This window comes from Mytilus trossulus, chromosome 7 (assembly GCF_036588685.1).
Source record: "Mytilus trossulus isolate FHL-02 chromosome 7, PNRI_Mtr1.1.1.hap1, whole genome shotgun sequence".
Classification (NCBI taxonomy): Eukaryota; Metazoa; Mollusca; class Bivalvia; order Mytilida; family Mytilidae; genus Mytilus; species Mytilus trossulus.
Genome location: NC_086379.1, coordinates 66,891,611 through 66,919,285, shown reverse-complemented (window position 1 = coordinate 66,919,285; position 27,675 = coordinate 66,891,611). Strand labels below are relative to the sequence as shown.

The window sequence follows — 27,675 nt, the reverse complement described above, 5'->3', positions numbered from 1 at the left end:
AACATTAAATTTATAAATACAAACATATCAATGACAATTCATGTCAGCATAAAAAGTGCTGAATACTGGGCTTGTGATACCCTCGTGGAAATAGATCTCCACCAGCAGTGGCATCGACCCAGTGGTTGTAAATAAACTCATCATAGGTACCACATCTTTTTTTTTAGATTATGTCGACCAAAATGAAAGGCATGAACAATCAAGGATGAGCCTTTTTATCGTGAGTGATAGCACATGAAATAGAAAACCCATTGTTGTCAACGTTATTTATTAGTATCTATAGAAAAATAAAGGTAAACACACATGTACATGCTTACTTAAGCTTTTAATATAGAATTTGTAATCTGTTCATTAATTGCTAAACCATATTATCATCCTCTTGCAGTTTTCTTGTATTCCGTAGTACCAGTTTAGTTATCTGTCCGATGTTGTCTACATCCTTGGCCGTATCCAGTTCATTTCTTATATCTTTTATTTCAGAAATCACCTTTATCCGTATGATAGTCTGAATTACAAATATGGATGTTTTAAACAGTCTTATTATTTGATTGCATGATTAATATTTAATTCCAAGCAAACTTTAAAGATATACAAAAGTAGAAGTAAAAAGTTAAAAAAAAATCTGCTCTATATAAATGTTATCAATTAACACATCGTCATTTTCATAAATTTTTATTTTTCTTCATTTTTACTGCTCGTCAATTTTTGAATTTGTCAGCATTCTCAAACTTAAAAGAATTATTTTAAAAGTGAATGTCTTTACTGAATGACTTTAATCAGAGCGAATGAATGAGTACAAGAAGACCTATGTTCAAGAAAATTCTGTTCAAGTATATTAACCAGCTTATTCTTTAAGTTCAGAAATTAAAAAAAAATTAAACATTTATAATTTCGTGTTCTCATAAAACATTATTTCAAAAGAACAATTTACCTTATTTATTGTTAATTTTATCTTAACTGTGCATTTTTCAGATGGTACAAATTTCAATGAATCGAATTCGTTCATTATATATTAGCTGTTCAACGCATGTGTCAACTACTTATCAAAGGTACCAGGATTATAATTTATTACGCCAGACGCGCGTTCCTTTACATAAAAATCATCAGTGACGATCATATCAAAATAGTTATAAAACCAAAGCGATAATATGTGAAATAAAATCTTATGAGTTTCAAAATAATAACTATAGATACCAGAATTGAAATTTTGTATTTGAGTCAGACGCGAATTTCGTCTGCAAAAGACAAAAAACATTTAATATATGCCTTCCTGACGCATACTTGAATGCAGGTTCGACCAATCAAAGCATATTCAAAGGGTAAAACAAATTTTCTAGAAGACAATCCAACAAAAAAGTGTACAAAATATTAATGGAACTAAATTAAAAACCTAACTGATGACATTCAAAATTACCTGTCTGTTCATAAAGACAGCTAAAGTGTCTAATGAAAGTGGTTGGCATACAGTTAAATAATGATGATGCAAATATGCTACCGCGGCTGTAAGTTGTGACACCAAGCGAATACTCTCCTTAATGGTAAGATTCCTCGAAGCAAATAGTTCACGCAGAGTTATGTGCTTCATCTTCAACATCTGTGAGTTGTTGATAAATGCAGAAGCCATAAACATTTCATCTGATGTATCTGAAAAACATACACGATCTATAAGACAACATATGCAGTGTGTAAAGTTTAAATTTTGCGAGACATGACCAATACACACGCTCACAATTGGTTGTTGTATTGATTGATTGATTTGTGTTTAACGCCAATTTCAAAACTATTTCGTCAGTTTTATTTCTTGAAAAATCTTCATTGCACTGAAGGAACCATCGACCATCGGTAAGAAAACTGGACATCCTAGCCAATTAAGATTTAAGTCGAGAGCACCTGCTCCATGCGGGGTTCGAACTCACTACCTCTTGGTTGATCGGCTCGTGTTTTTTCGAGGTTTACTTTCACAATTGTGACTTGAATTGAAATTTGTCTCATTGGAAATCATACAACATTTTTTTAATATATCTATGTAGGACGTGATAATTTTAAAGAGAAACTCTATACTACAATTTACGACCGAGAGACCATTTTTAATTCCCTATTGGGCTCATTCGTACAATATTTATATATCACAATTTGTTAGCTATAACTCAGATGCCTTGCTCTCAACAGGCAGTAACGCTTCAATATAAACAAAATAACGATCTCAGAGTACTTATATCTACAGCAAGATAGGTTAATAGATAAACCATGTTTCCCTGACAACATTTCAATCCATTTACTCATTTATAATTATTTAGCAACGAATAAATAGTCACAGAAAATCGTGACTTAGTGTTATTCCAAAATATAAGAGCCAAATGATTTATGACAATGAAAGTCTAAGTGTTAAAACCTGGTTATGAATACATTTTTATTTTATTTTTCATATACAACTATTGTGATCAAACTTAATACAAATGTTTGCAGACATTTTCCCTACTGCGAAGGTATCAACTATCAATTTCTCAGCATTACAGTTCTCCAGATCTGATATGAAGTAGCATTGATAGTCATAAAATTATTCGAAGCAATTACTTTTTACCCACGTTAAGTAGACGATCATTTAGGAACATTTTTGTTTTTAAGAACCAACAAATTTAGTTATCGATTTTGCGGAATATATTTTGATAGGTGCAGCACTGAAATTTCTTGTGTAGACGAAACGTACGTCTGACATTTTTCATTCTACACATGGTATCGTTGGTTGCCTTTTCATTCTTACCTTTAAGTCGGTCTTGAACTTTTGACACTTGGAAAATTTTGCCAAACATCCTTCCTAAAATACTAGGTTTCTACAAAAAAACAGTCGTTACTCTTGTATTCTTTAATAATAATTCAGCATGTAAATAACAATAATCAACATCGATTTCTAATTCAAATCTTTGGAACGTTTACTTTTACCCCATCTATTCAAACTGACTTTCGTGAAATGGAATTTGCAGTGTTTAAATAAGATTGGTGAACCGATGTAATTCGATATGTTGATATACATAAATTTTCCTACCTTCATCATTTAAAACATCTATCAGTTGCGCCTGATTATTGTTCTTATAGCTATGTTATACATAGAATGAACTATCTTTCTATGAGAAGGTTTATTGTCGATATTTTATCCCAATCTAGAATTGTGGTTATATTTGATTCATTCTTTATATAAAAAGGAAGATGTGGTATGATTGCCAATGAGACAACTATCCACAAAATACCAAAATGACACAAACATTAACAACTATAGGTCACCGTACGGCCTTCAACAATTTGTCAAACCCATACCGCATAGTTAGCTTTAAAAGGCCCAGATAAGACAATGTAAAACAATTCAAACGAGAAAACTAACGGCCTTATTTATGTAAAAAATGAACGGAAAACAAATAAATACACATAAACAAACACGACAACCACTGAATTACTGGCTCCTGACTTAGGACAGGCACATATATAAATAATGTGGCGGGGTTAAACATGTTAGCGGGATCCCAACCCTCCCTCTAACTTTATGCTTATTTGTCAATACAAAAATATGTTTTGCGACACAAAATTATTCCTTCTTCTTTAAAAATACTGCTGAACAGAATGTTTGATATTTCTTTAAAGTGGTGTCTTGTATTGTTTTCTTCTGTATCATATTTGCACATTTCGAATCTGTCAGTCCTAGTTCCTGTTTGTCGATACTTTATTTCTTTAATGTGTTGAACAAAATGAAACTTGATATTAATAGTGATAAATTATCGCAGTATAAAACTGAACAGTTTGAAACCATATCTGATCTACCGCTTGACCGTGGTAACTTATAATGTGTTAGTGATTTTTAGAACTGTTGCCTGTTTGCCGATGCTTTAAACTTTCAATATGTGGAATGAACTTAATATCACATAATTCTACTGAACTATACAGTAAACAAAATATCTGTATATCTAACAGTGATTACTTTTTAAATATGTAAACGGTTTTTTTAAATCTGTCAGACTTCCTGTTTTACTTAACTTTGAATAAAGTTGATTCTAACTGCCATGCCAACGCTTAAAACTTTTTATTTAAGTTAGATTTGAAAAATCCTTGCTAATAAAGGTCATAGGATATGCAGTCATTGAATGTTATGCGCGGCTTTACAGTTACTGCCAAAATATGTCAACTGCGTAATCATGTGAATTTAAAAGGGCAAGATCCTAGCCAAAAGACTATGTCTTTTTAAAAGTACCTGTTTTAACGTGGAAAACGTGTAAAGGAAAGGGTTCAATGCCGCATTTAACGGCATCACGAATACAGCTACCCAAGAATAGATTTCTGATGGAAATACTTGACCAGTCATTGCTAGTATACCTAAAATAAAAAGGAATCTTAATGTTTACATATTCAAATCGGTTAATTGACAGAGACGAAAAACAAGTATAGTCCCATCTGCAACTTTAAAGTATTTTGTTAATGTGATTTTCAAATACTAAACAAACTTAAAACATACAGGGTTTTGTGACTTGGGTGCTTATAAATCCAATAATACCCCTTGCACTTAACATAGAAGGCTATGAAAATATATAAAAATAATCTTCTGCAGATTTGCTTCCAAATCAGAATCGATATATGAATTGACGATTTCTTTTTCATTTAAGGAAGAAAATGTGCCTTGTTCACCTCAACAATTTCCATTATTTAACACTCCGAACCGACAGTCTGATTGATGAATGAATTAATAAATTTCCTAAACTTGTTTATCAACACTCGAACTATTTAATGGTAAAAAAAAGAGATTTGTCGCTTAACGAATTTACCTTGTCGTTTTCATTTACTTTATAGTATGAAGTCAAATGTACTAATAGCAGGATATGAATGCATTGTTCACACACTCTGATTCGCTTCATTGGAGTTACCCGAATGTGGTCATATTTCATTACATATTTGATAAGTTTGAATTATAATTATCAGATTTTGCTTTCAATAAAGCATTCTGATAGCCCCTGTTAAAGACTTTGAAAAATGAAAAAGAAAAATAAACTACCCATTGTTCTTGTTTATTTACAAAGACTTTCGATATAGTTTTACCTCGGGATGTTTGCATTGAAGGGGGTAATGAACTTTTCCATGAGTTGACTGTATATGTCAACTCCCTCAGGCAAAGTTGGCTTTAGACGAATTTGGCTATTTATTTTAGGTATTTTTGACATATAGCTCTTCAACGATTTTCGGTACTTATACATCTTCGGATTTCAAATGTTTGGCTTTGAGCGTTCCTGATGAAGGTCAATCCAGAAAAGCGCTTCGAACGCAGTAAATTATAAAACGTGTTGTTTTCCATTTTTTACAATGAGTTTGCTAACCAATATTGTTTACCTTGCATCGTGGATGACTTACCCATTATTCCAACAGGAAACCAGCAAAGAAAGTCTGTCAAAACAACTAGAAATAATCGTCTAGCCAGAGTTAGGTCTTGTTTTGTCCTCTTTGCCATTATTCTATTGCTGCTTTTAGCTACATTATAAATTGACAATTGGCACCAAGCTATTACGATAAACGCAATACTGTTGTAAAACACGAAAATAGCTGTTGAATATTCCCATCCGCTGACTTTCTTTCGAGAAAATGGAGGAGCCAAACAAACTGCTGTTCTTGAATAAAACATATTCGAAAAATATGACGTGTAATAAATCGGAACCACAGCTATAATGACTACAAATACCCAGCATAAAAATGTCAAAATCTTTGCTGTTTTGTATGTCATTCTCATTCTGCCAAATGGGAACTTAACCATTAAAAAGCAATCTAGAGTTGTTAACATAATGAAATTAACGGATGCTACACATGATACGGCCGCAAGGATACCTGCAAATTTACAAACAGTACTATCTCGCCATTCTCTGTCATGTAAAATATAGTTTCCCGAGAAGAACATATCCGCAACAGCAATTATCCCGAGGTACACACCCATCAACATGTCTGAAACACCAAGATTCATGATGAATAGCCCATTTGCCTTAAAAAGCAATGCTTTTTCGTAAATTATACGATAAAGTATAACTCCAATATTTCCAAGTAAAGCATTTATAGCAATAATCCAAAGAAACACACGTAATACATCATTTCTCATCAAATCGCTACACGAGGAAAATTCGTCCATTTTAGGGAAACAGTTCTCTGCGGAAACAGATTCTGGTTTTAAACAACAAAATATATAAGAATCAGTCTTCATTTTTGTCAAATGAAAAAGGCGAGAAAATATATTAGGCGAAAATACAGTCACATCGTTTTGTGTCAAATCAATTGTTAGAAGAGACACAAGTCCATCAAATACGTGTTCCTCTACAGTTGTTAGTCCATTCCCTGTTATGTTAAACTTTTCAAGGTTTTCTAAACCATTAAATGTCCCATTGAAAAGTGTTTGTATTCTAGTTCCAGACAGTTCCAAATCTTTGACATTAGGTAATGACATGAATGCATTTGATTTGATTAAACCCAACATCAGATTGCCTTTTAAGTTTAAGCTTACCAGTTTGGTGAGACCATAAAACGTGTAACTTTGCAGAACCTTTAATTTGTTGTTACTCAAATCTAAATGAAGGACGTTCATCAATTTCTCAAATGAGTATGGCATAATATTTTCTATGCTGCAGTTAAACAGTATAAGTTTAGCAAGGTACGTATATGCAGGAAGAACCAAACTATTGTTGGGAAATTCTGAGCTGCTTAAATCCAACTTTCTTGCTTCAATGGACAGATCTCCAAAAACATTTTCTACTTCTTTTTGGTGGCATATAAATACAAACCCTTCACACGAACAACCAGAAGGACAAGTGACATCACATCCGACTTCATCATCCCCCTGAGGACATTGTTTAATATTGTCACAAGTTTCATTAAATAACAAACATGTCGTTGACTGTTGGCATCTATATAATCCGCGACAAGTTAAATTAGCTGTAAGCAAAAATATATAGACTAACCTAAATGAAAAGATATTTAAGAAATAATTGATGCAAGCTATTCTTTATTGTAGTTTTAACACGGGTAGTCATTATATTTGTGATATTTTTTTTTTATCAAAATAACCCGAATATAATGCCTACCCTTTTTCAAACTACAGTAAACTATACCTTGCATCATTTATTTCGATTCTGATTTGGACAACTAAGGTAATTTCAATGTCCGATGTGTATAAGGGTGAAGCGATTGTGTAGGCTCTTCCATTAACCTCCCTTTTTTGTTTGCAAAGAGGCAAACAGCTGGCACTGTGTTTTTTTCAGAGAGAGAGTTTTTGAACAGCCAGCATGGACGGTTGTTGTATCTAGGTCAAATATCGCAGATCAAATTTATTCGTTCATTGTGTAATCATACGTTTTTTGATTGAGTTAAGTCTGCCAATTGATATTTTATCGTATGTTGTGATGTTATGCTATTGTTTCAGAAAAGGGAGAAGGTTTGGATCCATTTAAACGTTTAATCCCGCTGCAAATGTTTGCACCTGTCCTAAGTCAGGAATCTGATGTACAGTAGTTGTCGTTTGTTTATGTAATATATACGTGTTTCTCGTTTCTCGTTTTGTTTATATAGATTAGACCGTTGGTTTTCCCGTTTGAATGGTTTTACACTAGTAATTTTGGGGCCCTTTATAGCTTGTTGTTCGGTGTGAGCCAAGGCTCCGTGTTGAAGGCCGTACTTTAACCTATAATGGTTTACTTTTTAAATTGTTACTTGGATGGAGAGTTGTCTCATTGGCACTCACACCACATCTTCCTATATCCAAATATGTCAATTTAGGAATGCAACACTTTACCATGATAACTGTCATAATAATGGAATTAGTAACAACATGTGCATCATTTTTAAAGATGTTTTCAGTTAGTGAAATATATTAAATGCAATTTGATTAAATTCATTATTCTGCAGTAGTCAATATACGCATGTGCCAAAAAAATGGATTTAGAGCATGGGTTTATTCATAAAGCGAAAGAAGCACGTCATATTAGAATTGATGATTAATCATGGTTACAAAGTATAAAAATGATTATTTAAATCGAGATGTCCTCTTCGCTTGAGCAAGGTAGACATTTGCTGTTTTGACTTTGTTTCATAAAGACTGTCGGCGATCGATTCTCCGAAACTTTTGTCCTGGAGCTAACGGTATCAAAGTGCTAGCCAGAATCATTCTTCGTTCCATTTATTTCTTGAAGTCGATATTATAAAAATTTAAATAACAATTGTTGCTAAGATTTTGTTTAAACATCTTTATTCAAAGTGGATTGGTACACAAGCTAAAAATTATATGAATACTTTTCCACTTTTCTGGTAAGAAGATTTAAAAAAAAAAAAACGGTTAAGAAAATACACGTCATACAACTTAGAAATATATGTACTAAATGAGGGAAAATTAAAATAACAAAAATACAAAACATTCATTTCCTTATTTAAAAAGAATGGATTTAATATGGTTTCAAGTAAGAGGTTTAGCATGAATTTTCGGAGTTAGGTATTTTTGTGATTTTAATTTGTTTACAGCTAGCTTAATATCTCACTTGTTAATGGTATTTCTGTCTATTCATTTAGATGGTAACCTAAAGTTGTTAATGTCTGTGTCATTTTGGTATCTTGTGTACAGTTGTCTCATTGGCAATCATACCACATCTTCCTTTTTATATTTGAATTTTATTTGAATAAGATATATTTATCAACTTTTTTTTTATATTATTTTGATCTCTAATCTATCCCTTATCATGCCAAAAACCAAATAGAACAACCGAATTTAGTTGGGGATTATTAAAGGAGAGTTTAAATCAATTTTCGTTTAATAAATGTTCTAAAACTTATCTTTACCATACAGCTTGAAGACTGAACAGAGCATGCTATATAAACCATCTGGAATAATCTTATTGATAAAAAAGTCTGTTAAAAAATTATAACTTATATTTACCACAAAACAATTCGTCATCTCCGTGCATGCAATGTTTTTTCCCGTCACAAAGTAATCTGGATGAAATGCAATGACCCTCTTTGCATTTATAGAAACCTGGCTGGCAAATCTCTGTTTCTACAAAAAAAAAGTATTTTATCAATGTGTGACTCAAAATTAATTTGTTCGATGGTTATCACAGATAAAAAAAATCTTGTTGTGAATATAAATGTGGTTTGGAATATGATTTTGATTTTTCATATTAAAAAAAGTAAATACCAAATGATCTTTTAACTTGAAGAAGATTATTTCCCTTATATTATTACACTGATATTACAAAACCTTGACACAAATGACAAAAAGACTTCTAGATGTCTAATCTGATGAGTGAAAACTCATGAGAGTCTCAACTACAATGTTAGATATGTAAATTTGCTTTCGCAAAGTATAAACATTCATTTATTAAATTGAATGTATAAACACTGGAAGTTGGTCAGTCAACTCGTTTTATTTCGTGCACATAGACCATTTCACCTACAAACACTGGCATCTTGCCTACCGTAAACAATGACAGCAGTCTAACTCAAAGTATATCAAGTATAATTCATTTTCTCTCTTGTTTAAATTATAAAAAACAAATGTTTTTTTTCATTTTATAATATATAGTTTTTCACATATGTTTCAATTTCACAACATTTTGTTAAAATTGACTACAAAGTTATTTTACTTACATCGTAACAACAATCATCTTCCCTTTCATGAATGTGACCTACCGAATTAGACTATTTACTGGATTTGATATCACATAAGCAACACGACGGGTGCCACATGTAGAGCAGGATCTGCTTACACTTCCGGAACACCTGCGATCACCCCTAGTTTTTAGTGGGGTTCGTGTTGTTTATTCTTTAGTTTTCTATGTTGTGTACTATCGTATGTACAGAACAATGATAACTTAGGGACTTCATTTGTATGTACAGAACAATAATAAATTCGGGACTTTATTCGTATGTACAGAACAACGATACATAAGGGACTTCATTCGTATGTACAGAATAATGATAAATTAGGGGCTTCATTCGTAAGTACAGAAGTTTGATAAATTAGGGACTTCATTCGAATGTACAGAACAATGATAAATTAGGGGCTTCATTCGTCAGTACAGAATTTTGATAAATTAGGGACTTCATTCGAATGTACAGAACAATGATAAATTAGGGGCTTCATTCGTCAGTACAGAATTTTGATAAATTAGGGACTTCATTCGAATGTACAGAACAATGATAAATTAGGGACTTCATTCGTATGTACACAACACGATAAATTAAGGACTTCATTCGTATGTTCAGAACAACGATAGATTATGGACTTCATTCGTATGTACAGAACAATGATAAATGAGGGACTTCATTCGTATGTACAGAACAATGATAAATGAGGGACTTCATTCGTATGTACAGAACAATGATAAATTTGATCAATCTATTTTCAAACGTTTTTATTTTTTATAATGAAATTATCTTACCACAGTGCTGAAGATGAGTCATATCTCTACAACCATTTACATCGCTCCTTTCATTTACACGCATTACACAGTGGTCTGCATAGTTATACAACTTTCCATCAGAGCACAGGGACTGGCTACGGGAAACATTTTTAGAAATTTCTGAAACACAAATTATATAATACGATAATCAAAAACATATTTGAAATTGTTATGTCAAATTCTGATAATTAGTTTTCATCACAGAGGTCGAAGTAAAAATTTAGAAAATGTTTACTGTTATGATATTGCAATTATTAGACTTGTTTATTTTGGCTTTATTTGTTTTTTGTGACCATTAAGTTGTTTATATAATAATGATACAAGTGTGCAGTTAAGAAATCCAGGAATGATCATGACCTACGATGCGTAAATTAAACGTCTGCAGTATTCAAGAAGTTTCCTTTTTCTTCGTTTTGTAAGATTTTCCGTTCTAGAATGTTCTAGAGGTTTCCTTGACAACTATAAATACAGACACCAAAATAAGACTTATCAGTTATTCATTTTTATTATACCTCAGTTATCATTTTCTCTATAAAGTAAGTACACAATATTTTCACTATTTTGCCTTAACAAAACGAATCTCATAATCCAATTCAATATATCAATAAAAACCAAAAATGACTTTAATAAGGGGAAGACGTTACAGAGGACGCAATATTTTCAATTTAAAAATTAAAAAAGAGAAGTCATACAGGAAAAAGTAGATTACCGGTGTTTAAAGATCATTTTATTAATCAAAAACCGGGACACAAACTAAAACCGCGGATAACACATCAACTTTAAGAAATATTTAATAAAGGCTACAGTATACCGTTGATCAATAGTCATCAATAGAGTAAGCGAAAACAGATCAAGGTCTCAAACCAAAACCGAGGGAAACACATCAGTATAAGGGGAAATTAACAGATACACTGAACTGCAACAAAAACAAACGCAAACTCACATAGAAATGGACCATTTCATTTGTGTGGTGTGAGTGCCAATGAGACAAGTATCCATCCAAATAACAATTTATAAAAATAAACTTTTCAAGTTACAGGTCATTGTACGGTTTTCAACACGGAGCCCTGGCTCACACCGAACAACAAGCTATAAAAGGCCCAACAATTACTAGTGTAAAACTATTCAAACTGGACCACCAACGCTCTAATCTATATAAAAAACGAGAAACTAGAAATATGTACAAATTACATAAACAAACCACAACTACTGTACATCAGATTCCTGACTTTGGACAGGTGCAAATGTTTGCACATGCATACATAAAAAAATTATATAACGATACAATACATTATAACATGAAAACAACATAATGACAGCAGACACTTCCCTTGAGTTAACGACAGTACACAAGGACACTACAATAGAATTACAAATTGTGCTTCACAAAATGTATCCCGCTCACATTATCGATTGATTGGTGTTTAACTCAGCTTTCAACACTATTGTACTATTTTGTGCAGGTCATTTTATATAAGCGAGGAAGCCGGAGTGCCCGAAGAGAAACACCGACCTCCGGGAAGAAAAACTGACAGTCCTAGTCAACTAATATTGATGTGGAGTGGACCTCGCAAGTGCAAAAAGATATCAAAGGTATCAGGATTATAATTTAGTACGCCAGATGCGAGATTCGAACCTGTGTTGACTGGCTTATGAAACGGTCGTTTAACTACTTAGACAAGTTGCCACTTGAGGCCCCCTCATTAGTCGGAAACAAACTGGCAATGTCATCAATTATACGATCATGCTGTCTATCCTTGATAGTTTACCTGATTTACAAACAACAGGCCCAACTGTCACCTCAGAAAATCCCTCGTCACTGTCAGAAATCTCTTGAATAAGATATCCATTGAACGGAAGTCTGTCGTGATTTGATATTTCTATATCATCTGTAAACACTTTATTGATTTCTGCTTGTTTCCAGTCAAAACCTCCAATACAATGGCAACTAAAAAAAAAGACAACCCATACTCATGATAATTGACTTGAATTTATTTTAAAGAGTTGAACACAACACGGACATAGTGTACGGGGTTGTATCTTTTTATATTTTTGGATTTCATATGGGATGCCGACCCTTTATAATGACTTTCCTAAACATATTTTAAGATTTAATGATAAAGTAATCTAAATTATACAGTAAAACGGTGATGAGATACTGAATATAAACAATGTGTGGAATATTATAAGCGATGAGGAATGTCTATAAGACATCTTATATCGCACAAGTATTTTATAACTGTTGTAGCTTATTATCCATGTATTTTTTTTATAATAAAAAAAATGTAATACATTTATGACGACTCAGATAATTGATAATAAGACACAATCCATCAACGTTCAAATCAGGTGGATGTAATCAATTATAGGCAAACGTAAGAAGTTTATAAATGAGAAAGACCCATATAGTATCATAGTCAGCTGCTTACAGGCCCGACATGACAAGTATGAAACAATTCAACTGAAGAAACTAACGACCTTATTTATTACAAAACAATTTTGGAAAAAGACATGAAAGACAAGAGCCATAGACAATAATTGAATAACAGGCTCCTGACTTGGAACAAGCACCTATTGAATGCGACGGGGTTTAACTAGTTTAAAGGCACCAACCCTCTTTCTAATCTGGGACAGAGATGTAACAGTACAATAAATTCTTAACAAACTTTTAAAGTAGGTTGAGAAGGAATAAACACATCCAATCGATACAAAACTCAATTTCCGGGCTCGATAAATAACATTCCCGCCAAAATTATGATGTGCTTTTACGTTTAAATTCAGTTCTCCTCAACCAAACTTGTTGACCACATCTTTATATCTATGGAGGAATTTAGTTAAGATTTTAAATGATGTTACTTAAAGGAATATCTGACTTTGTAATTTACCAGTAATACGGCGTTCATTATCACTGAACTAGTATATATGTGTTTAGGGGCCAGCTGAAGGACGCCTCCGGGTGCGGGAATTTCTCGCTACATTGAAGACCTGTTGGTGACCTTCTGCTGTTGTTTTTTATTTGGTCGGGTTGTTGTCTCTTTGACACATTCCCCATTTCCATTCTCAATTTTATAGATTATATATTCCTTAGAAATCCAAAACGTCACTGCAGACAAGGGCATATCTAATATTTTCCTCTTTGTGTTTTGTGTACTGTTGTATGTTTTGTTGTCTTTTCATCGTGTCATGCTAGACAAATGTAATTATGTTACTTACTCATCATGACATGACTCGACAACAGTATCTGCATCCGATTGTAAGGCATCTTGGTAGTAGCATGTTAGTTTAACATTTTGTGAACACCCCTGATCGTTATTACGCATAGCATCCTTTATCATGTCCACAGGAAATTCAAATATATATGATTCTGTTTTAATGGGACCAATTTGGCTTTTAGCTTTGCCGACAAAATCATAATGAAAGGATGTCGAAACCAGTACTGTATTAATTCCTTCGTTAAATTCGCAATATACCAAATATTCATCTGCAACAAAAGAAGTTTTTTCAATGGCATTCCTCCACAATGTTTACAATTTCAGCTACGTTGAATCTCTCATATTACACATTTTTGTAATCAAAAGTCAATAGCAAGAATAGAAGAACTGGTATCATTTTTGTTATCTATGATACTATACGGTCTTAAACTATAGATTCGGGTACTGACGTTTTATCATCTTATTAACGTGTTATTTTGTTATTTGTGTTTTTGGATATTGCTTCCACTGGGCGTTTTGTGATATTCATTAAAGTAACAACATAAACATTAGAGTACAACAAACACAAACTTTTAAATACATAGAAAAGAACTATATGATAACAACTGCCAAAGTCCTGACTTGGTACAGAACATTTAAAGAGACAATTGATGGGTTGCACCTGGTTTTTATGATTAGCAAAACATTTCGCTTATATGGCAATGTTAACAAATATCACTAAAATGAAAACACTATGTGATAGAAATACTCATAAAGAACAAACAAATAATAAGATAGTCAGAAAATATAAACCGTAGAATAACGACGAATAACTTCCTTTAACGACAGACAGAAAAGAACATTAGGAACTGTGACGTATTTTTGAAACGGATATATAATTGATATTCATATTGACATGAATATCAATTGTGTGGTCAATTTTATAAAGGAGTAGGTTCGGTAAGGACCGATTTTGGCCTCAAATTTCAGTTTCATCTGACGAAAGATGTTGACCACTTTTTAAACACATAAGAGTCTATTTCATGTGATTCAATTAATTTATATGAAAGATTTTAACTTATTCAGTCATTATAAAACGATCCGATTCAAGCTAAAATATGAAAAATCTACCAAACATGCGAAAAAATGTCACTTTTCAGATGGTTTTTGTCAAAAACGAAAGTGGCCGCATCCGTGTTCATCCTCAATCTTTATATATATTATGAATTATCATAAAATACAACTTCCATTTTAATATTTTGGATGAACACGGATGCGGCCACTTTCGTTTTACACGGAAACCGTCTAAAATTTAAGTAAAATGCTGGAATTGTTAAGATTTCAGTAATTTAGCATGACTTAATGGTGCTAGTACCAAATATATATGCATTGTATTGACAAAAAGAGCCCATATTTATACTACTATCCAATAAATAACTACAAGTTTACATAATAACAATTTTGTAAAATTGCTATATTTTGGGGCCAAAAAGGGGTCTTAATGAACCTACTCCTTTCCTGTTTACAAAACTTTGAATTTTTCGAAAAACTAAGGATTTTCTTATCTAAGGCATAGATTACCTTAGCCGTTTTTGGCACAACTTTTTGGAATTTTTGATCCTCAATGCTCTTCAACTTTGTATTTGTTTGGTTTATAACTATTTCGATATGAGCGTCACTGATGAGTCTTATGTAGACGAAACGCGCGTCTGGCGTACTAAAATATAATCCTGGTAGATTTGATAACTATATATAGTTTATACACTTACATTCACAATACTAGTCCTAACAATTATCATGATAATGTCGGTAAAAAAAAAAAAAAAAGATTGATTTATTTTGGAATATAAATTTCAATTCTTTATCCATGGAGATTGGAAATTACCTAGACGATAATGTCAAATTAGACATGTGAAATGTACCGAAATGACAGAATTCTAACTCTGTTAACATGTATTAAATTCATAAACAAAAAAAATACCGATTTTAAGGTGGTATGGGTGTCTTTCGCCATCTTGGATTATTAAAAACAGAGAACCTAAGGGTCATATTTTCTATCAAATTAGCAAAATTTGATGCAGGAATGCAGACATTTAATGTGAATCATCATTTAAAAGAACCAATTTATAAGAATATAAGTTATAAATACTATTTTTTTTTACAAGTGTAGATAATTTCTGGTTGTTTTGAAATGTTTTTAAATTGGCATTTTAAGGAGAACTAAAACAGTGTATTTTCTGAAGGGATCTACATGGAATTTTCCTATTTTGTACTTTAACCGGAAAAAACGTACGGTGACCCAACCTTTTCTTTTGATATTCTCAAGGCATTTGTCTAAAAGGCTATATTTTCTAAGTTTATTTTACATTTTCTTATAGTTTCTAATCACAAAATGGTGGGTTTTCTGTATAACCCATACAAAATGTGTCATTTTGTTACAACCTGTAGCTTAAGAAAATTCACGGTGACCTATCATTTTTATTATATTTTTGGACATATATCAAAAGATACTTCGTTTTGGCAAAATATGAACATATTCTATCATTTTTATTTTAGACTCCCATACAACCTTAAGTGTTTTTTTTATATTATACCATCTGTTCCTTGATCTACAAAATACATCCCATTTGATCTTGCTCCGATGACCCACCACTGTTCACACGATGTCTGTGTGACACTTTTTGGGCAACCATGCTCGTCCTCTAAGTATCTTCCAGGGCAGTCAGTTATGGTATCACATACACGATGTTGACTGATACATGATTTGTTATAACATTGAAAACTGTTTAAACTACAAGTCTCTTTAAAAAAATAAAGATATACATGTCATTAGGTTTATTGCATAAACAGCTACTCCAGCAGATTAAATAGGGTTATTTTTTTTTAAGTTTTGATCTTAATTGAAATAACAAAAATAATGTTCTTGTTCATTAAGAATACTAGCATTTATCTTACCTCCGATACATTTCTATGAATATGATTAGTTAAAAGCGTGTATATTTCATATAAGGTGAGAAGGGGGTTATTTCAAATCACGGTTAGAAGTGGTGTTACGTCCTCTTATAAAATTATAAAAACAACACGGTGTAGAGTAAACAATCTGAAATGTTTTAACAGGTGACGAAATTGACGATTAATGATTGAAATAATTTCATAAGCACATTTTAATCTAACAAGTTGTTATTGTTGACAATTACTTTTGTACAAATGAATAGCCAAATGAAAGTAGGTTTTTGATACTGATCAGATGTATATATCATTTTGATACGTTAGTATGATTGGCTAACAGCAATCTCGCGTCAATGTTCATTTTAAAGTGAATAACACGAATTTTACATACATGATGACAATAAAGTGCACATGTAAATAAAAGAAAAACTTAATAGTAATCGTGTTTTCATGATATTAGCGAAAAAATGTAATTATATGCGATGCATGCTTCATTTGGTAAATCATATGTTGTAAAAGCGTTCAGCGTGCAATTGTTAAGTGAAGAATAAATCACTTTGAGAGGCTTTTAGTATAACTAGCGGCTCCAATGAGCATATGTCGTTCAACTGACATTTATGTTCACAATTCATGCATGAAATACTAAAACCGTTACAGTTATAGAAGTCAAAAGCAGCATTTCATCTTTATGTTCTATATTTAGCAATGTCGGCCATGTTGGTTAGCATAGTTTTTAAACTAAATACCAGAATAATGATAGTGGCCAAGTTTGATTTAATTTTTCTCGGTAGTTTCAGAGGAAAATATTTTTGTTATATTTGAAAAAATAATTTGAAATCTTAAAATTTACTATAAAAGGCAATAACTTCTATGAGGTTCATTGACTATTTTGGCTATGTTGACTTATTGATCTTTCTTATCTTTTTACAGCTAATTTCTATCTATAAAAAGTAAAATCACAAAAATACTGAACTCAGAGGAAAATCAATTTGGAAAGTCCATAATCACATGGCAAAATCAAAAAACAAAACGCATCAAAAACGAATGGACAAGAACTGTCATATTCCTGACTTGGTACAGGCATTTTCAAATGTAGAAAATGGTGGATTAAACCTGGTTCTATAGCGCTAACCCTCTCACTTTAATAACAGTCTCGTCAAATTCCGCTACATTTACATGATGCGTTAAATAAAAATATTCAAGATAAACTGCAAAATGCCTTTTAAAATTGCTGACTTAGGGGCAAGAATCCAACAACGGGTTTTCTTATCTGTCTCAAAATTTCTATGTAGATAGATCTTTACATAATGAGCAATATTACCACGTGTCAGATTTCCTCTTAAAGCTTTGGTTTCAGAGATATAATCCAAAATCTACATTTCAACCCTTTGATCAGTTTTTAGTCATTTAAGCCTTATTGGTTAAAGGGTCTAGTCATCGGACACGTTTTTAAATTTATCTACCCCAATAATGATTTTATAGTTTTGTTAGTTTTGTCGAAGTAGTTTCAGGGGAGAAGATTTTTGTTAAAGTTAATGAACGATGGACGACGACGACGAACGAAGGACGCCAAGTGATGAGAAAAAACTCACTAAGGCCTAGGGCTGCTGAATTTTTTTTTTTTTTATAGCCGATTAATCACATAGTGATTGATTGATTGTTGGTTGCTTAACGTCCAGTGGCAAATATTTCATGCATATTCAGGACGAGAACAAGTTCACAATAAATATAAAAGGTAGGTTGATACAATAGAGGCCATCTGGGATGATGGTCGGAGAAATTTGGACAGCCACCAGAAAAAGAGGGTATAATCACATAGTGTGCTAGTGACCTAACATGTTATATATTAGGTCAGAAAATTCCATATGTGGTGAGAGCAAACCTCATTGCAGGTCCCTAGAACACTTGTGTAACTGATAATAATCCTAGCAGTGTTTATAGAATCCACTGATATGTTTTGTGTGTCATAAAACAAAATGTTCTAACCGTCTTATCAAAAATATTAAATACATGCACCTATAAATTGTAATTTATTTAAGGTGAGGAGTTTTCTGACTGGTTGGGAGTAATGTAAAAATCTGTTATTTTTGTTTTTATTCCAATACAGATTCTGCGTCATTATAATGGTCTTAATACATTCTCATGTACACTCTGTTCTAGTAAGTATCATATCACCTAATTAATCTACCTTTTCTAAAGGTGTATCAATGTAAGAAAATAAAATCAACGAAGGTATTCAGGTATTTAAATTGAAAAAAAAGTACGAAGCTTTACCAGTTTTTGTCGTTAATGGGAATGGCTTTCGAAGTTGTTTTTAAACCAATGTTTCATCAGTTGAAAATTTTAATAAGTTTTGAATCTAAATCTATAGTTTCAGCTTTGAATCCCTATTTCAAAGGGAGGCCAAATATTTTCATAATTATTTTTTTACTTTTGATCTTATCTCAGTCGAACGTATGATGTTAAAGAGAGACGAACGGTACCACAGGGATTTTAACACTCACTGACAACATCACTGCTAAAAAATTAAAAGTCAAACAGACAAACAACAATTCACAAGAGGTGTTCTCTGATGCTCCAGAAAGGTAATCAAAGAAAGTGACATTCGCTGTTTTGTTCATATAAGTACAATATAGATAATCAGTCTTATTCGTTATATTAGGCTACATTCTAGAAAAAGGAGAGGTTTGACAACAACGACATTTCAGTCGTTATATTAGGCTACATTCTAGAAAAAGGAGAGGTTTGACAACAACGACATTTCAGTCGTTATATTAGGCTACATTCTAGAAAAAGGAGAGGTTTGACAACAACGACATTTCAGTCGTTATATTAGGCTACATTCTAGAAAAAGGAGAGGTTTGACAACAACGACATTTCAGTCGTTATATTAGGCTACATTCTAGAAAAAGGAGAGGTTTGACAACAACGACATTTCAGTCGTTATATTAGGCTACATTCTAGAAAAAGGAGAGGATTGACAACAACGACATTTCAGTCGTTATATTAGGCTACATTCTAGAAAAAGGAGAGGTTTGACAACAACGACATTTCAGTCGTTATATTAGGCTACATTCTAGAAAAAGGAGAGGATTGACAACAACGACATTTCAGTCGTTATATTAGGCTACATTCTAGAAAAAGGAGAGGTTTGACAACAACGACATTTCAGTCGTTATATTAGGCTACATTCTAGAAAAAGGAGAGGATTGACAACAACGACATTTCAGTCGTTATATTAGGCTACATTCTAGAAAAAGGAGAGGATTGACAACAACGACATTTCAGTCGTTATATTAGGCTACATTCTAGAAAAAGGAGAGGTTTGACAACAACGACATTTCAGTCGTTATATTAGGCTACATTCTAGAAAAAGGAGAGGATTGACAACAACGACATTTCAGTCGTTATATTAGGCTACATTCTAGAAAAAGGAGAGGATTGACAACAACGACATTTCAGTCGTTATATTAGGCTACATTCTAGAAAAAGGAGAGGTTTGACAACAACGACATTTCAGTCGTTATATTAGGCTACATTCTAGAAAAAGGAGAGGATTGACAACAACGACATTTCAGTCGTTATATTAGGCTACATTCTAGAAAAAGGAGAGGTTTGACAACAACGACATTTCAGTCGTTATATTAGGCTACATTCTAGAAAAAGGAGAGGTTTGACAACAACGACATTTCAGTCGTTATATTAGGCTACATTCTAGAAAAAGGAGAGGATTGACAACAACGACATTTCAGTCGTTATATTAGGCTACATTCTAGAAAAAGGAGAGGTTTGACAACAACGACATTTCAGTCGTTATATTAGGCTACATTCTAGAAAAAGGAGAGGTTTGACAACAACGACATTTCAGTCGTTATATTAGGCTACATTCTAGAAAAAGGAGAGGATTGACAACAACGACATTTCAGTCGTTATATTAGGCTACATTCTAGAAAAAGGAGAGGTTTGACAACAACGACATTTCAGTCGTTATATTAGGCTACATTCTAGAAAAAGGAGAGGTTTGACAACAACGACATTTCAGTCGTTATATTAGGCTACATTCTAGAAAAAGGAGAGGATTGACAACAACGACATTTCAGTCGTTATATTAGGCTACATTCTAGAAAAAGGAGAGGATTGACAACAACGACATTTCAGTCGTTATATTAGGCTACATTCTAGAAAAAGGAGAGGATTGACAACAACGACATTTCAGTCGTTATATTAGGCTACATTCTAGAAAAAGGAGAGGTTTGACAACAACGACATTTCAGTCGTTATATTAGGCTACATTCTAGAAAAAGGAGAGGTTTGACAACAACGACATTTCAGTCGTTATATTAGGCTACATTCTAGAAAAAGGAGAGGATTGACAACAACGACATTTCAGTCGTTATATTAGGCTACATTCTAGAAAAAGGAGAGGATTGACAACAACGACATTTCAGTCGTTATATTAGGCTACATTCTAGAAAAAGGAGAGGTTTGACAACAACGACATTTCAGTCAATACGTATGTAATCAGAAACCGTGGATAACTTCATTTTACAATTGTGTCCTATAGCCCAATCTGACCGACCAATATACTCCATTTTACAATTGTGTCCTATAGCCCAATCTGACCGACCAATATACTCCATTTTACAATTGTGTCCTATAGCCCAATCTGACCGACCAATATACTCCATTTTACAATTGTGTCCTATAGCCCAATCTGACCGACCAATATACTTCATTTTACAATTGTGTCCTATAGCCCAATCTGACCGACCAATATACTTCATTTTACAATTGTGTCCTATAGCCCAATCTGACCGACCAATATACTTCATTTTACAATTGTGTCCTATAGCCCAATCTGACCGACCAATATACTCCATTTTACAATTGTGTCCTATAGCCCAATCTGACCGACCAATATACTTCATTTTACAATTGTGTCCTATAGCCCAATCTGACCGACCAATATACTTCATTTTACAATTGTGTCCTATAGCCCAATCTGACCGACCAATATACTCCATTTTACAATTGTGTCCTATAGCCCAATCTGACCGACCAATATACTCCATTTTACAATTGTGTCCTATAGCCCAATCTGACCGACCAATATACTCCATTTTGATTGCTTTCAAGAGAAATTAAAAAAAATAATAAAGATGCATCAGAATGATTCTCAATCCTTATGTTTTGAATATGGTGTTGGTTACTGTTTGGTTAATCGACTTTATGTTTTGATGTTTGTTTGTTTTTCTGTGATGACTTCACAATCTGCTGCTTAATTATTGGAACAATACGGTTTCCTTATTAAGGAAATCATACAAAATTGTATGTCGTATATTCTACAAATAGTATTTTTCTTTTACGCATATAAAGATTCAAACAAAAGCACTGGCTGGTCATTTTGCTTATGAACAACTTTAAAAGCGGAGAAAGTATTATGTCATGGCAATGATAACAATGAATCAATATATCATCTTTAACATACCACAATTGTTCTCATCTGTTCCATCAATACAATTCATTGTGACGTCACAGCGTTGCGCTAAAGGAATACACTGTTTGTTGTCACACTGCCATTCTCCGTCTACACAATATTTCCATTCTAAATTAAAAAAATATAGAGACAACCATATATTTCTGGGATGAAGATATTTATGATAAGCATTTACCAGAAAAATTACAAAAAAATATTCGTTTGAACGCACTTTCGTTATAGTTAGTAGGAAATAGTATCATTGACAAGATAGATTGAAACCCTTACTCATAAAAGATGCAGATTACCATTTGTAATGAGCTTTAAAATCCTAAATCAATCAGAAATACGTGCACTTATGAGTTCATAAACTATATTATATTTCATTTACATATGTGATGTCCTTTAGAAGTAATATGAAAATCTATGACTTCTAGTGTTAACGTTACGACATTAAAGCACTAAAACCTTGACTCTCCACATGTTGTACAATGCGTCGAATGTTAGTGGGTGATTTTTTTTTTGTCCGACGCGCTTTCCCTAATATATTTTGATTGACCAGAAACGCACAAAACCAAACATTGAAGAAATGGGATTGGCACCTTCGAATTCAAATAACTCCTTTGAATATCGACGGAGAAGATACGAAAACAGATATAGGAAGATGTGATGTGAGTGCCAATGAGACAACTCTCAATCCAAATGACAATTTAAAAAAAGTAAGCCATTATAGGTCAATGTACGGCCTTCAACACCGAGCATTGGCTCACTCCGAACAACAAGCTATAAATGGCCCCTAAATTACTAGTGTAAAACCATTCAAACGGGAAAACCAACGGTCTAATCTATATTAAAAAAAACGAGAAACGAGTAACACGTTTAAATTACATAAACAAACGACAACCACTGTACATCAGATTCCTGACTTAGGACAGGAGCAAACATTTGCAGCGGGAGTAAACGTTTAATGGATCCAAACCTTCTCCCTTTCTCTGAAACAATAGCATAACATCACAACATAGAAAAACACACGATAAAATATCAATTGGCAGGCTTAACTCAATCAAATAACGTATATTAATACGTTGAAAAGTATGGTACAATTCATGTCAGTGTCGAAGTACTGTGACTAGAAGATCATTATACTGGTATGAACGCAGTGTTAGAAAAATGATGATAACAAGAAATCAATTTCGTGCATTTGAAGTTCTCTTGATTTATTTTAATCTGTTGGGCTTTAACATTATTTATCAAGGATACATAAATACATACAATACTCGAGGGATCAATTGACAAAAAAATAATATTAAAAAAAAGCTTCATATACATTTTGAAAAATGAAATAAAGCTCTTGATTTTATTTTTGTTTAGAGATGCAATCCAATTTAATATACCTGTTAAATAATCCTTTAATTGTTGTATTGAAATTCATAATTGAACTTACGACAGTGATGTTCGTCTGATCCATCTTTGCAGTGTTTTATGTGGTCACAGTAGAAGGTTAAATGTACACACGAACCATCTGCACATTGGAACTGTGAATTTAAACAATCTGATCCTGTAAACGTAATGAAAACTAAGTTCTGCGTCTATAATAAATATTCTTTATTGATTAATTGATTGAATGTTTTATTGTTGAAATTTAACGAACTTTTTAGAACTTATTGCTAAATTGGGCAATTGTTTAAACTTAGAGAGGACGCCGATGTGTGCAAAAGGAACCACAAACCTTCGGCAAAACAACTTATTACTCTTGTCTATTTTGATTACAACCTCGCGTGAAAGGTTCAAACTCACAACCTCTGTGTTGATAGGCAAGTGATGAAGTAAGTGAAATACTTGGAAAATTCGCCGCCATAGCTCCTCTTATAGTTCATAGAGAGTAGAAAAAATGTTCAGCTATTTTATTTTTACCAAATTGGACTCACAACACCTGAAGAATCACACGACAAATATCAAGGCAAAAGACTAGATTTGAAATTATTTTTGAATCAAGGATTCATATTTGGAACTTTGGGTCCTCAATGCTCTTCAACTTTGTACTTGTTTGGCTTTATAACTTTTTTTAACTAGGCATCACTGATGAGTCTAGTGTAGACGAAACGCATGTCTGGCGTATTAAAATATAATCCTGGTACCTTTGATAACTATTCATATCATCAAAAATGGTCTAGTTTCCAGTGACATACTGAACAAAGACAGTCAACCAGGTGAATCAATAAATAGAATTAATGTGAGGTTAACAGAAAAAACTCACCGCAATATTTCTCATCAGAACTATCAAAACAATCATGATATGAATCACAAACTGCCAACTGTGATATAACTTCTCCATTTCCACATTTGAACATAGAACGATTGGCAAATGATGATCCTGAATTGCTCATTACTCTTATTCCGTCATCGTTCTCTGAAAAAATGGCTATATTTATTAAAAAAAAGGTGCGACATATTATACAGTTAAACGTTGACCAAAACCCAATGTAGATATAATATAAAATAAGTAAAAATCTGACTCAACCTAGTATACAACAAGCAACACGATAAATTATCTGTTCTATTGATGATTCAAGTATTTTATATGTTTATATAATTAAAGCAATTGAAATAAGAGCCAGTGTTAGAGGTGTTCTTCATGTCAACTGTAACCTTAGGAATGGTTCTCATCTGTTCACTATGATAAGTACCGACATAAAAATCTATCTCTACATTTACAAACAAGCTTAAATTAAATTTTGTTTTAAAAAAATATTTGCATTCGTTTATCCCTATTACCATTGAGCCAGTATAATAACCGATAATCGCAATAAAACTAGTATTTGAAACGTTGGTACACAAAGTTAAATGATGAATGTACATCTTCACATATTCTAGAGTGAGGTTGTAATAAAAAGTAAATTATTATCTGACTATGTGAACATGAAAATAAGTTTGATGGCGAACATTTGAACTCTCATTGTAAGTAGTTTTCAAATATTCTACAAAATTATGTGATCAAATCTATCCAACAATCTCTGTTAAGGTCAAAGTCAAAAACGAAGATGAAGTTGATAGAGATATAGAGTTGAAAAGTAGCAACAGGAGTAAATCTGGATTTAACTGCATTGAGGCAATCCCGACTAAGTATATGTTTGGATTTGGATAATCTGTACATCACAAAATTGTTATTATAACAACACAAAACGTTGCTTATGGTGTGAATTTAAGGCAATTTGAAATCAGAATATTAGTCACTAGTGACCGGTAATCAGATGATCAGACGTCTTTATCAAAATATGTGATTTGTAAGATATGTTATTAAGAATTATTATGATAAAAGGTATTTAAATTATGAAAGAAGAGCATACCATTAAACAGGGTAATTCGGTTAATATGTACAAATTCAAATTAGGGGAATGAAAAGTTGTTCATCATATTTAGTATTTAATCTATAATAATCATTTGTACAGAGGTTTTAATTTGTATTTAATTTTCATATTATCTGTCGTAAAATTTTGAAGGATATTGTAATATACCTTGATTCTGAATAGGATCAAATTGTGTCTCACACATAAAATAATGTATTTTGTCATAAGCACAAGGAACATCATGCCAGTTCTGTTTATTATGAATACTGTCAAGTATGATTGCCGTACACTGTTCGTCGTCGAACCCATCTGGTTGAGAGATACTCGTTGACAATTTCTTATACCTTTATAAAAGAAATTAAACAGTGTTTGGACCTGTATACGAAACGTCATATCAAATATAGCTTAGTAAATAAACTTTATGTCTTATGATTATAATGATATATTGATTTTATATATCCACATAGATATATAGCTAACATATGAACACCATTTATCCACGAATTTATTATTTTAGGCTGATACCAATGAGTTGCAATTTACGCTTACTTCCATTAAAAAGTTGACCATTACAATGAAAACAATGTCTGTAACTAAACACACTACCTTAACGAAGGATCCTCGCAGTCTAATAAATTTAAAAAGCGCTGATTGTTTATTTCAATAAATTTTTTTCCGTATACATAAGATCTCGTACGATAATCTTTTTTTTTTTTAATTTAGAATGGAAATGTGGAGTTAAGAATTACTGTTTTTTTTTTTTAATTGAAAATGAAATTAATTCCCATTTTTAGTAATTATCAGTGTAAGTCTTCTCATTTTTTATAGTGTGGTTATATTTGATTAGAAAATATAATAAGCATATTACCAGGCTGTATATGTTAATGGTTCACCACTTAACCACTGGAAATCTGTAAACTTGTAACCTTTGTTCCTTTTGATCAAACCTGAGAAATACAATTCAAAGAAATAACAATGAAAATGGGGAATATGTCAAAAAGATAACAACTCCATCAAAGAGTCAGGTACATTCAAAGACCACCAATGGGTCCATATAACAGTGTAAAAATCCCATACCCGATTTTGGGCTTCAGCAAGCCCCTACACAAATATGTGGACGTCATACTAAACTCCGAAATATTTTAATAAACTAAAATTTAAAGGAAACATACATGACTAACAAAGGCCAAAGGCGCATGATTTCGGACAGATGGAAATAAGGGGCGGAGAAATATATTTGTTAGGGAATATATTAATAAAAAATATGTTTCGGCATCGTCCCATTGTATAATCATGGAAGTATTATATTGACAATATAAAACTTCCATGGTATAATCAACTTATCAAAAATTATGTAGAAATGCCATGTAAATAATCTGGTCATAGTATAAAGTGACTGTTCGAAGATATAATATATTGATGATAAGCGGGTTTTTTTAAAAGAAGAATCGAGGAAATATTCAAAATGGAAAGTCTCCTAAATCAAATTGGGATAGCTATATATGATTGTGAAAGGTTTATGTTTATAAGAGAAGTATATTTTTTACGGCTTCATTCATGACAAATCAAAACTTATATAACTATTCTTCACATCAAATATTCCTCAGGGTGTTCATTTCACTTTAACTCACGTGTCCAATTGTTTCAGGTGTGTATCTTAAATCGATGTTACAGTCCGAAAACTCTTTTGAATTGATAGATGCATTCTGTAAATTTGCATAAGGAATAAAATATTACGGTCCTAATGAGAATCTATAAATTAGATTAAAAAAGAATTAACATGCCTATGTATACTTTGTCAGCACTTGCCGTTTCAGCCATGGTAAACAACAGTTGATGAACAAATACCATTTCTTCTTCAGAGTTGATACTGACAAGGTGGCCCCCTTCTCTCACACATGCAGATTCAGCCTTTTGCTGATTTGTATTGTTGTTGTGAAATAGTTTATAACAACTTGCTTTCAAGTGAGCCCATGTTTGAGCACAATCTGAAAAAAGGGTTGTTTATAAATAGATATTTATACTTTATTTATAAAGTGTTAATGGTGAAAGTGTTCCCCACATTATAACATATGATGCAATAGCGATACTACTTTGAGAAATGACTAAAGTACAAACTAACAATTTCATAGCCACTTTTTCAAGCAAAAGATAACACTTTCGTGGAGTGTTTACCTCTCGAGCAAGAGGAAGGAATAGCAAGTACTAACTTGAAAGTTTTCGGCCTGAACAGGTCGGATACCTCTCGCTCT

General features: G+C 32.5%; 1 protein-coding gene across 1 annotated transcript; it reads right to left on the bottom strand.

Annotated features, from left to right (window-relative positions):
* Positions 1-251: 251 nt before the first annotated feature.
* Positions 252-26,366, bottom strand: LOC134727225 (G-protein coupled receptor GRL101-like). Its single transcript, XM_063591604.1, has 15 exons — positions 26,292-26,366; positions 25,592-25,767; positions 24,334-24,486; positions 23,521-23,634; positions 22,089-22,205; positions 16,246-16,452; positions 13,674-13,941; positions 12,230-12,408; positions 10,440-10,580; positions 8,936-9,052; positions 5,386-6,945; positions 4,238-4,359; positions 2,762-2,831; positions 1,415-1,644; positions 252-505 (listed from the first exon to the last, which is right to left on the bottom strand). Exons 2-15 carry the CDS (start codon positions 25,626-25,628, stop codon positions 359-361), a joined length of 3,462 nt encoding a protein of 1,153 aa, XP_063447674.1. The 5' UTR covers positions 25,629-25,767; positions 26,292-26,366; the 3' UTR covers positions 252-358.
* Positions 26,367-27,675: the final 1,309 nt, after the last annotated feature.

Bases quoted from the DNA above. Each gene is read 5' to 3' on its own strand.
- LOC134727225 (XM_063591604.1), bottom strand. From the start codon at position 25,628: ATGTGTGAGACACAATTTGATCCTATTCAGAATCAAG. The intron at 24,487-25,591 runs GTATATTACAAT...CCATTTTTTCAG, and splicing joins TGATCCTATTCAGAATCAAG to AGAACGATGACGGAATAAGA. The intron at 1,645-2,761 runs GTAAGAATGAAA...TATGTTTTTCAG, and splicing joins AGTTCAAGACCGACTTAAAG to ATACATCAGATGAAATGTTT.